This window comes from Microcaecilia unicolor, chromosome 3 (assembly GCF_901765095.1).
Source record: "Microcaecilia unicolor chromosome 3, aMicUni1.1, whole genome shotgun sequence".
Taxonomy (NCBI): Eukaryota; Metazoa; Chordata; class Amphibia; order Gymnophiona; family Siphonopidae; genus Microcaecilia; species Microcaecilia unicolor.
Genome location: NC_044033.1, coordinates 140,315,525 through 140,328,174, shown reverse-complemented (window position 1 = coordinate 140,328,174; position 12,650 = coordinate 140,315,525). Strand labels below are relative to the sequence as shown.

At 43.8% G+C, this 12,650-nt stretch overlaps 1 protein-coding gene across 1 annotated transcript in view; it reads right to left on the bottom strand.

Annotated features, from left to right (window-relative positions):
• The window catches only part of LOC115465717 (sulfotransferase 6B1-like), a 76,811-nt gene extending 74,867 nt beyond the window's left edge, over nt 1–1,944 (bottom strand). Inside the window, exon 1 of the mRNA XM_030196399.1 lies at nt 1,517–1,944. Coding sequence (XP_030052259.1) covers nt 1,517–1,709 — 193 coding nt within the window. The 5' untranslated portion in view covers nt 1,710–1,944. The remainder of the gene's footprint in view (nt 1–1,516) is intronic.
• Nucleotides 1,945–12,650: the final 10,706 nt, after the last annotated feature.

The window sequence follows — 12,650 nt, the reverse complement described above, 5'->3', positions numbered from 1 at the left end:
CACCGCAGGGGGGCGCCGCGGTGCTTACCCTCGCCGCCGAGGCCTTTAAACCTTTACTTCCGAGGCTCCGACGGTCGCAGCAGCATCAGTGAAAGCGCTGCCGATGTCTCCCTTCCCTTCACGCTCGTTGGTTCCCTCAGTGTCCCGCCTTCTTCTGACGTCAGAAGAAGGCGGGACACTGAGGGAACCAATGAGCGCGAAGGGAAGGGAGACGTCGGCAGCGCTTTCACTGACGCTGCTGCGACCGGAGGTAAAAGATTTAAAGGCCCCAGGGCGGAGAGCTGAGGTAAGGGAAGGGCAAAGAGGCATGGATGGGAGGGCAAGGCCCAGGGACAGGAGAAATTGCTGGAAATGGAGGGGAGGGGAGAGAGAAGAATTGCTGGCTATGGATGGAGGAGGGAAGGGCAGAGAGGGACATGGATGGGCATGGATGGGAGGGCAGGGCCCAGGGAGAGGAGAAATTGCTGGAAATGGAGGGGAGGAGAGAGAGGAGAATTGCTGGCTATGGATGGAGGAGGGAAGGGCAGAGAGGGACATGGATTGACATGAATGGGAGGGCAGGACCCAGGGAGAGAGGAGAAATTGCTGGAAATGGATATAGAGCAAGAAATGAAGAAGAAAGGAAGAAAGTAAAGAAATAAATGTAAAGGAAGCCCTGGAAACGGAGTTAAGAGGACAGATAGCAGCAGAATCAGATACTGGGTCAGCATGATCAGAAAAAGAAAGTCACCAGCCAACAAAGGTAGAAAAAAATCATTTTATTTTCATTTTAGCGTTTGGAATATGTCCACTTTGAGAATTTACATCTGCTATCTTATTTTGCAATGTGTAGCAATTTGTTTCTAAGAATATTGATGACAATTCCTGTCAGTGTGGCAAGTGGTGAACGATCATTTTCACGGTTAAAAATCATAAAAAATTATTTGTGATCTATTTGTTGAGCAAGCCCACAAAGATGCACTCCATCTTTCAGCTCCTATTTCCTTTGCATCTTGTGCCACACGGGAGGGGGGGGGGGGGCAACTGATAGTCTGCAGGGGGGCGCCAGAGACCCTAGGCACGGCCCTGCCCATGAAATAAGAAGAGTGCCCTTAGCCTTAAGCACTGGCAATATACTCTCACATAATACTAACACCAGGTCACCGAGGCCATGACAATCTTATTCAGAGTCTAGGAGAGTGTACCCCCAATGTATCTGGACGGTTACTTGCTGATTCCACTCCCAGAGCTCAAGAGGGAGAAGTGAGCGATTAAGAAATTACATCTGGGCACCCAGGACCTTCCAATTTAGCTCTACAGGTCTGGGTTGACACCAACAAAGGATAAAGGAAGGTGAACTAAAGAGATCCTCTGGCAATATACTGGGAGCAACGCAACACCTTTGCTAATAGTCCAGGAACCCTGAGCTCCCAAAGATAGATAAACCACTACCTAGCCTGTGTTACCTCTTATCTAGTGGAATAAGTTGTTTGGGAGGGGGGGGGGGGGTTCCCAGCAGATTAGGCTGCATACTTACCGCATTTTGGGTAAGCCACCATCACTACATCATCTTCCCTGGCTTCGAAACCCTCTAGTTTTTGGAAAGTCTCAGGGCAGCACAGCACGGTGGGGTACAGCACTCCCTTATAGGTAAAATGCAGATCTCCTGGTTTTGGAGAATATAGCAGTCTGTCTATTTCTTCAGCCATCATTTTCCTGTTCTGCTCCATTTTGCTAGTGGACTTCAAACTTTTCTACAGGAGCCAAGTATTGCCCTTAAATAATCCGCTCCTCCTCTCCCCACCCCCAGTGGGTGGAACCGATCAGGCCCCTGACTGTGGAAATCACGCACTTTATTTTCAAGAACACACAGTTCTCTGCTGCTCCCTTTGCACGCGACTTCAAGAATGTTAGAAACTGCTTCCTGCCCAACTGGTGATCGCTTTGGATAAAATTGTACAGAAGCAGAAATGCAGAGAACACTAGTCTAGAAAGAAAAAGCTTGAGCTGGCCAAGGATCAAGAGTTGGGAAGGGGGAGGGGGAGGCAGAGTAAAGGACAAACCTGCCAGGAGGGGGACTTTTTTTTGGCCGGTCGTGGATTTCTTCCAACCTTACCCAGGTGGATTATGGGTCCTGCGGTACCAATTTAGACGGATAGAATCATGTACTACAAATACGAGAATGCTTTGTGGTGATAGTTTACAACCAGGACTGGCCAAAACTAAAGAACTCCCTCCCCTGGAATAGGTAACTTGGCAGGGGACGGTGTAAAAGCCACTTGGCAGCGCTGAGAGAGTGTAATGATTTCTGGATTTTGTTTTTACAACTTGCTAAGCAGATTGCGTGTTTATAATAGTCCACACCCCCTAAAACAAGCACACTTGCTGTAAGTGAGCCACTAAAAGCTTGACTTTGTGGATGAATCACATCATGCTGGATAAATGTGGAGTAGTATTTACAAAGGGAAAAAAATGTCACAAAGGTAAATGGGACTTGATATACTGCCTTTCTCAGGTTTTTGCAACTACATTCAAAGTGGTTTATATGTATTCAGGTACTTATTTTTGTACCAGGGACAATGGAAGGTTAAGTGACTTGCCCAGAGTCACATGGACCTGAGTGGGAGTTGAACTCAGTTCCCCAGGATAAAGGTCCACTGCAGTAACCACTAGTTTACTCCTCCACCCAGCTTTATTTTGGGATAGCATTCTTAATTGGTCTCTTTCAAGACTGACCAGGAGTGAGTTCCAAAATTTAGGTCCCTAAATAATGTGCAATTACAGAGGGGTATGTCTGAGTTTAGCACTGATTTTCAGCCGTAAGCATTTAACCTAGTGTACCTGAATGTAACTCACCCTGACCTACTACTGGAAAAGGTGTGAGCAAAGAAAGAAAGGGGTCCTTTTACAACGGTGTGAGAACATGTAGCATTAGCACACCCTTATCCCATGCACTCTGGCCAGTTTCTCATTTTTAAAATAATGGCCATACGCCAGGGCCGTGCCAAGGGTCTGTGGCACCGCCCTGCAGAAGATCAGTTGGCGCCCCCCACAGACGAACAGTTGGCGCGTGCGTGCCCCCTCCCCCCGTGAAAATGATCACTGCCCTCCCATCCATGCTCCTCTCTCCCCAGCCCTCCCGCTCCCATGTCCCAACTGCCCGCCCTCTTCTCCCCCCCCCCCCCAGGTCCCTTTTAAATTTACCTCCGTTCGGCAGCAAAGGCGGCGCTCCCGATGTCTCTACTAGTCTTCCCTTCGCTCAATGTCCCGCCTTCTTCTGACATCATTTCCTTGACATCAGAAGAAGGCGGAACACTGAGCGAAGGGAAGACTAGTAGAGACGTCGGGAGCGCCGCCTCCTTCACTGACGCTGCGCCTTCGCTGCTGGACGGAGGTAAATTTAAAAGGGATCTTGTTGGGGGGGGGGAAGAGGGCAGGCAGTTGGGACATGGGAGCGGGAGGGCGAAGTAAGCATGGTGTGGCGGGGCGCCCCCCAGAGGACGGCGCCCTCCTGCCGTGCTTACCTCGCTTACCGTGTTGGCACAGCCCTGCCATACGCTAATGTGCAATTGAAAACAAATTTGCGCATGAGCACTTCCCAACACCTGTTTTGTAGCTGGTAAGAGCTCACACAGTAATCAGCACGCAGTGCGCTAACTGATCAGCGCTGGCATACCCACTTTCCATCCCCCTGACATGCCCCCTCTGCCATAATAATGAAAATATTAGACACTCTAGTGCTTACCGTAGCTTAAGATCATAGCTTTATTGATCTATATAGTGACATTGTAACAGTAATCAGATTGCCGTTCAGAACCAGCTAGACTGATGCCATGGTTGGCACTGTCGTGCAGGGCCAACCCGCACCCCTCCCAGTATGCCTTCACCCAGCTAACCACATGGTTTTTTCTTTGATACCTCTCTCAGCACACCTCTTCTTGGGGTCAAAATTACTGGCTTGGACATGCAATACAGGCTAGGGACAATAGTTCTATTCCCTTTGGGCCCCTAATAAATGGTGTGGCCTTGCTTACAGTTCACCCACAACCCTCTTGATTGTGTCTGTAAAGTCATTTTCAATATGTGGTGTCCAGTGTCTGACTGGTGCATGCCATCAGCACGGTATAATGCTTTTGAGGGCAATTCTATAACCAAGGTGTCCATTTTTATTTATTTAAAATATTACTAGGTGGGTTACAAAGAATCAAACACAGTAATATGACAAAATCATATACAAAAGACATAATTATACTGGATGGACCATATGGTCTTTATCTGCCTTCATGGTCTATGTTTTTATGTTTCAGAGCATGGGCAGATCATAGGTGGGAGCTCCCACTGAAGTGTGTAACTTATAGAATACAGTAAGTTACACGGGAACTCGCCGCACTTAGGGTGCCTAAATGTTAGACACATTAATTCCAATTATGGTAATATTTGATAAAGGAAAGTAAGTGCCTAAGTTCCTTTATAGAATAGGCTCCCACCAGACACCCTCAGGGTTCCTAAATGGAGGTGCCCAGTTATAGAACTGCCCCCTGTGTTTCCAAAGGTAATGCCAAATCGCTTCTCCACCTCTCTGGCGATTTGCTTGTTTGCCTTGCAGCAGGCTCAGTTGACCTGCCACCTGTGCTAACTATGGTATCATATCTGATCATATAAATTCAACCATTGGATAAGCTGAACATATGATGATCAAGTGCCTATTTATGTCTCTTATTAAGGCTATTGTCAACATCTTCCTAGGTAAAATGATCACTGTTCCAGCCATGTTTATCATTCTATCAACCTTGTCATCATAGGCAGCAACTAGTGGCCTAGTGGTTAGAGCACCCGTCTTGCAATCCAGAGGTGGCTGGTTCAAATCCTGCTGCTGCTCGTGATCTTGGGCAAGCCACTTAACCCTCCATTGCCTCAGGTACAGACTTAGATTGTGAGCCCTCCTGGGACAGAGAAATATCCAGTGTACCTGAATGTAACTCACCTTGAGCTACTACTGAAAAAGGTGTGAGCAAAATCTAAATAAATAAATAAAATGCCACTCCTCCCATGCCATGCCAGCCATGTCTCTCGAGAGCAAGCCTAGGTATGATCTGTACTCTCCAACTGGCCTGCAGGATGAAAGAGTGACCCACAATCCATAATAAATAAATAAATAAATTCCTGTCTCAGTAGCAGTGTACCTGCATTGGGAACAATTTGCATGTTTATTAATGTAACAGCAGCAAAGGAGCCCCCTGCTTGTCAGAGCAATAGGATGCAAAGGCAGAATTTCCATCTCCCAGTCCTCTGAATGGTGGCCCTGAGCAACCCCTGGCAAGATGCCTCTCATGGCACACCAGTGCAGATGACGTGTGTTCCTAAAACAGGTTTACACCCAACAACACCAATTGTCCTCTTTAAAAAAACAGCTGTGAACTGGAACTAGAGATCCATCCTCATGCACTAACATATGTCATCCCTCCACCCCTGTGGTTTGACTTATGCACTGCTAATAGGACAGGTGACCAGTGGGGCAGACCTTAATGGGGACCACATACTCGGGGCTGAGGTACAGTATATTACACACTCAACAGCGGCGCAGGTTCACTCTTAGCTGTACTAGCTAGGTGGGATCCCAGGCCCTGTAAGCTGAGGATGACACTGAAAATGTTGCTCTTCTGCAGTCTGCTGTGTCTCCCAGCTGAGACCGGCAATCACACATGTTCAGTTTTCAGTGCAGGCGCAAAAAACAAGCAGGTACGGATGTTGGCAGAGATTAGGATCAGGGGTTTTGCACATGTGCTAAAAACGGAACGTGGTTGCCGGTATCAGCAGTCTCAGGGAGACAGAATAGACTGCAGAGCTGAAGAGCAGCGTTTCTAGAATCATCTTCAGCTGGCAGGGCTACGGATCCCTTCCAGCCGCTAAGAGTGCGCTAACAGAGGTAAGAGGGTTGGATAGCACAGTCTACATCACTTATGATTTTCATTTCACTTAAAAATATTTTAACAGAAATTATAAATGATAGTTCTTATTCTATTCGGATCAATACCTTTTCTATTCTTAAATTTTGTTATGAAAAAATAATACTTTTAGTTCTAGTTCTCAAGAGCTAATGACCAAAATTTTCATTCTGATTATTATTCTTGTTAACAAAAATATCCCTGATCAAAGCTAATCAATAGAGAGGCCAATCCTCACATTTTTAACTGGATACCTATTTCACACAAACCGTCTGGGCCTCCAGAATTAATTCCACTATTATTTGTGCTAACCTGTTACCCAAGATCTTAGCAAACTGCTTAGCCTCATAGTTCAACAGAGATATTAGACTATAGGATTCATGTAATGGCAGATCCTTGACTCATTTTTTAACTTTATTTATTGATTTTAAAGCAACATAATATTTATAAAACATATAACAGCATATAATATGGAACAATGAAGAAAAAACAAAAAAAACCATACAGGTCTTGTAAAAATAAAACAGGACAGTATGCACAACATACTTTAGAGAGCTAATTCCCTTCACAAGTCACATAGTTGTCTAGCAGCGACCATGCTCTGTGGAAAGAGGAGATGCAACCAAATCTTATGGCAGCCAGTTCCTCATATCGTGTATAAGAACACAGCAGATTCCACCATTCGTGATATGAAACAAGCTGATTATTCTTCCAATGTTTTGAAAGAGAAAAACATACAAAAAGTGTCATAAAGTACCATATGGATGGATTTCTTCTCAAAACATCCAAATCGGTATTTTCAAAACCTATTTTGAAGACGTTTATCTATGCATTTCATCTGCAATGCATCCCGATCACAAGGGGGAGTGTTGTTTCAAAGGGAGGATTAGGGTGGGCTTAGGGCGTGTCTAACACCTGGATGTTTTACAGCCATAATGGAACGAAACAAAAATGTCTAGGGAGAAAATTTTGTTGATCTAGGCCTGTTTTTATAACAAACAAGACACAAAAAGGCACTGTAAATGACCAGATGACCACTGGTGGGAATCAGGGACGACCCCTCCCTTACTACCTCAGTGGTCACTGAACCCCTCCCATCTTCCAAAAATGTGAATAAAAATAGTATTCATTAGCCTCTATGATAGCCTCAGATGTTATACTCAGGTCTATTAGGACAGCATGCAGGTCCCTAGAATAGTGTAGTGGTGAGTGCAGTGCACTGTAGACAGGTGGACCCGGACCATACCTCCCCCTACCTGTTACACTTGTGATGGAAACTGTGAGCCTTCCAAAACTCACCAGAAACCCACTGTACCTACATATATGTGCCCCCTTCACCCATCAGGGCTATTGTAGTGGTGTACAGTTGGGGGGGGGGGGGGGGGTTAGTAGGTTTTAGGTGGGTATTAGAGGGCTCAGCAGACAAGGGAGCAACAGTGAGATGTGTACCTGGGAGCATTTATATGAAGTCCACAGCAGTGTCCCCTAGAGTGCCCCATTGCTCTCCTGGGATGTCTGGGGGACCGTTCTGCTAAAAATGCTAGCCCTTCCTACATCCCAATGGCTTGATTTTTTACATTTTCCACTTGTACATTTTTTTTTTTTTTAATGGCCTGAAAAAATAAACGCGCAGAGCACAAAACCTTGTTACAAACGGAATTTTCGAAAAAAAAAAGATGTTTTGCAGTTTAAAAAATAGTTTATAGTTTATTTAGAGTTGCTAAACTGCTCTAGCTGAGCAGAGCCATGTACAGGCTACAATAACATTTGGAAAAAAATAAAGGAAAAAGAAGGGAACTCCATAAGAAATTGATCATGTTTTCTATTTGGGACGTTTAGCACAAAACGTCCAAAGTCCGACTTAGACGTATGGAAAATGCTTCTCACAGTGATATATACCATTTTGGAATCTCTAGAAGTGACATTGATTTTGTTAGGGGACCCTATGGGGAAAATGTTTATCTCTTCCTTTAAAATCTTGTAAAATTCACCCTTTACCCATCTGGGATGGGATATTTACTCAGGAGTCCTTTTAATAAGCTGCATAAGCACTTACCCTTGCCCAATGCGCCTCAATTGTAAGTTACCGCTTGGCTACCGCGTGGCCCGGGCAGTAATTTAATTTTTAACGTGTGACAGAAAATATTTTATTTTCTGGTTCTCGGGCAATAATTGGCTTTTGAACGCACATTGATCATTACCACCCGGTTAATGTGTGAGACCTTACTACTAAGTCAGTTGCTGGTGGTAAGGTCTCAGGCCCAAAATGGACACACACCAATTTTCATTTTATTGCATGTCCATTTTTGCCCTCCCCCCCCTTCAAAAAGACATTTTTTTACAGGTGCGTTGAAAAATGATTCTGCGTGCGGCCAAAACACGGGCCTACACTACCGCAGGCCATTTTTTAGGGCACCGTAGTAAAAGGACCCCTTAGGGAGCTCCATAGTAATTGACTCACTGAAAAAAAGCCTATCGGTATCACTGATCATTAGCAACCCCAGGCTCTCTAAATGCGCCAGCCCAGCAGCCTAATCCCATTTGCCAAGTATATAGTTTTTCATAGTCCTCCTGGAATAGTTAGAACTCCATGAATAGTTTGCAGATGCCTTTGTCCTTGTGTTCCAGTTGGCCAACTGCGCACTTAAGAGCTATTATTCTACTGTGGCCTGACTATCTTTTTTCTACTCATGCTAGCAGCTTGCCACTTTTATTTCCAAATCTATAAAGTTGATATTTATAATAAGGTTATTAGTATTTGCTATACTTCCCATCATTGTGCTATGTCAGCGATCAATAAAAGACAGGAAATATGAAATCTTCATAATAAAAAAATAAGTAAAAGAAGAAGAATCAACAACATAGTTTGAGTATTGCCTACTTACCGTATTTTAAATTTGTTTCCTCTAATGGGGAAGAAAAGGAAAGGTTCCAGCCGTGGAGCCAAGGAAATGGCTGTGCTTTCCTTTGGCACCTCTGGACCATCATGTGCAATGCTCAGGTTTGGTAGCACTGCCTGGAAGCCAATCGTTGGGAGTGTCTGAAGAGCCTTTGGGAGCTGCTCCCTTGATCCTGGAAATGAGTCTGTGCGCTTGACAACCACCTTCTCCCCCCCCCCCCCCCAAATCCTGTACTAGGAAGAATAGACGGGTCTAGTGGAAGTGACATCTCAATGATCACAATTCTCTTCAATGAATAAGCCAAAATCAAGAGTTTAAAATGAAATTAACTGATCAAGAAGGAGTTCAAAGAGAATTCTAAACACCTTAAGCTTTCTGAGACTAAGTTAGATTCTACTTCTCAAGAAAATGCTGCAATAATAAAGGGCAATCTTCTGATCCATAATAAATTAGAGGCTATGGAAAATATTATATGAAATAGAAATCTTTGTGTGATAAATGTTCCTAAAATTCCCAATATGGGGCTCATTTTCAGAACAAAAACATCCAAAAAATGTCATAGATGTTTTTCTTAAGTAGACAATAGTAAGAGGATCACCCTCAGGACTCCAAAGTGTAAGGTCACCAAATATATAAAAAGGAATCCAATAAAATTTATATGGAAATATAATGTTTGATTTTAACAGGCGAGGCTGGTGGTTGGGAGGCGGGGATAGTGCTGGGCAGACTTATACAGTCTGTGCCCTGAAGAGGACAGGTACAAATCAAAGTAGGGTATACACAAAAAGTAGCACATATGAGTTTATCTTGTTGGGCAGACTGGATGGACCGTGCAGGTCTTTTTCGGCCGTCATCTATTATATTACTATGTTATTTCTAAAAAGCAAGGAAAAGACCTCAAAACGCCCGACCGCTTACTTTCAGTTTTCGGCTGCTTTAACTGGGGGCGTGGTGTTCATCACTGGTCATAAAAACCTTGCTTGGAAAGAATTATTTTAACTTTTAATTTATTTCCAAAAAGATTTTAGCAATTTTGCTCTTTTTACAAAAACGTTTTTTTAAATATATTGACAACTAGTAAAAAAGGCCCGTTTCTGAGAAATGAAACGGGCGCTAGCAAGGTTTTCCTCGGAGTGTGTATGTTTGACAGAGTGTGTGTGAGATTGACTGTGTGAGAGAGAGGGAATGTGCGAGAGTGTGTGTGTGTGTGTGTGACAGAGAGAATGTGACTGGGTGCGAGCGTGTCTGACAGTGATAGTGTATGTATGAGAATCAGAGTGTGTGCCAGGGGCCCGGCCCATCACTCCCTCCTCCCTCCCAGTTCCAGGGTCTCCCTCCCCCTCCCTGTGCACTCCAGCTGACCTTGTTAATCACCCAGGTCAAGACTTGGGGAGGAGTTAATTGCTTTACTCCAGCTGACCTTGTTAATCACACAGGGCAACCACTCCAGGTGCCTGAGAAAACAACTGTGGCAGGAGTTAATTGCTTTACTTGCAACTCTCTTTTCCTTTGTGTACTTGCTAAACCAGGTATCTATGCCACCTCAAGTTTCCGGTTGGAGGCTTCAATTAGAACTTTGGAGGTGCCTTTTATATAGAGAGATATCAGTGCTAACTTCAAATTTTCTTTGGTTCATAAAAACCTTCACTGATTCTCATGAAGTGCTCTAAAGCAGCTTTACAAAGATAAAAGTAAAGCTATGGTCAGATCAAGAGAGAGGGAAAAAAATTTTCTCAATGCTTTCTCTGTCAAAACACAGCCCTTGAAAAAGCCCACAAGCGAAAGGGATGGGGCCACCGTCGGGCAACAGATAAGTGCGTGACTTTACTTTATCTTTGTAAAGCTGCTTTAGAGCACTTCATGAGAATCAGTGAAGGTTTTTATGAACCAAAGAAAATTTGAAGTTAGCATTGATATTGTCAATATATTTAAAAAAATGTTTTTGTAAAAAGAGCAAAATTGCTAAAATCTTTTTGGAAATAAATTAAAAAGTAAAATAATTCTTTCCAAGCAAGGTTTTTATGACCAGTGATGAACACCACGCCCCCAGTTAAAGCCACCGAAAACTGAAAGTAAGCGGTCGGGCGTTTTGAGGTCTTTTCCTTGCTTTTTAGAAATATTTTGTTAAAATCAAACATTATATTTCCATATAAATTTTATTGGATTCCTCTTTATATGATAGATGTTTTTCTGCAATAATGGAACAAAATGAAAATGTCTCGAGCCAAAATTAAGATGCTTTTGGCTAGACCTTTTTCAAACACAAGTAAGTAACCAAAAGTTGCCCTAAATGATCAAATAACCACTGGATGCAGTGGTCACAGACCCCTCCCACTCTCCTAAGATGTGACAGTACATACCAGGCTCTTATGACAGCTTCAGATATGATGGCTAGTCTTGTTAGAACAGTAAGCAGATCCCAGGAGTAGCCTAGTGGTCAGCACAGTGGACTGTAAAGAAGGGGACCCAGGCCCATATCCCACTCTAAACTGGTACACTTGTGGTGGAAGGTGTGCGCCCTACAAATGTACCTACATATAGGTGACACCTGCAAGCTTGAGAGCTATTGTAGCGGTGAACAGTGAGGTACACCATAAAATATAAGGAAGTTATGGTGAGTTGTGTACCTGGGACCTTTTATGTAAAGCCCACTGCTCTGCTGGGATGTCTCTGTGGCCAGTCTACTAAGAATGATGGCTGGTTTTTAGGCGTTTTTCTCTTGGACATTTTTTTGTTCAAAATTGGTCCCAAAAGGAAAACACGCTCAGCACAAAACATCTTGAAAAAGGTGATTTTCAAACCAAAAAGACAGATGTTTTTCAGATTCAAAAATGGTCTTGTTTGCCACTTGATTTTTGGATGTTTTTAGCAAAATGCCCCAAACTGCACTTAGACATTTTATCAAAAATGCCCCTTTATATCTCCTAGAGGGATGTTCAGAAACTATTTGATGGAAATATTGAAAATTCCAAAACTACTACTACTACTAATAACATTTGTATAGCACTACCAGACGCACGCAGCGCTGAACACGTGACACATAGAGACAGTCCCTGCTCAAAGAGCTTACAATCTAGGTAAAACAGACAGACAAGACATTTACGGGCAAGGGAATTACTGGGTAAAGAGGATCAGGGGAGAAGGAGGGCAAATGAGTAGGGGTTAGGAGCCAAAGGCAGTAGTGAAAAGGTGGGTTTTTAGCATAGATTTAAAAACAGGTAGAGATGGTGCTAGACGTATAAGTTCGGGAAGTAGGTTCCAGGCATAAGGTGCCGCAAGACAAAAGGGACAAAGTCTGGAGTTAGCGGTGGAGGAGAAGGGGGACAATAAGAGATATTTGTTCAGAGAGCAGAGTTCACGGGGAGGAATGTAAGGAGAGATGAGAGGTAGTGAGGGGTCATAGAGTGGATGCATTTAAAGGTCAGCAAGAGGAGTTTGAACTGAATATGGAGGCGGACAGGTAGCCAGTGAAGTGACTTGAGGAGTGGGCTAGTGTGGGCATAACAATTCTGGCGGAAAATAAGTCGTGCTGCAGAATTCTGGACAGACTGGAGAGGAGAGAGATGGATGAGCGGGAGACCAGTGAGAAGTACATTGCAATAGTCTAAGCAAGAAGTAACAAATACTTTGCCAGAAGTATTCAAGGCTTATTAAATTCCTTTAAAATCTAAACCACAATCTTCTGGCAATGTGACAGAAGTAACAGAACTGGTTGCACAACTGGATGATACAGGTTTTACAAGCCACAACAAAAAAAAGGAGGTAAAGACCCTCACGGAACCGTGAGATATAGAACAAAAAAAGTGAGGAGGACGAATGAGGATAC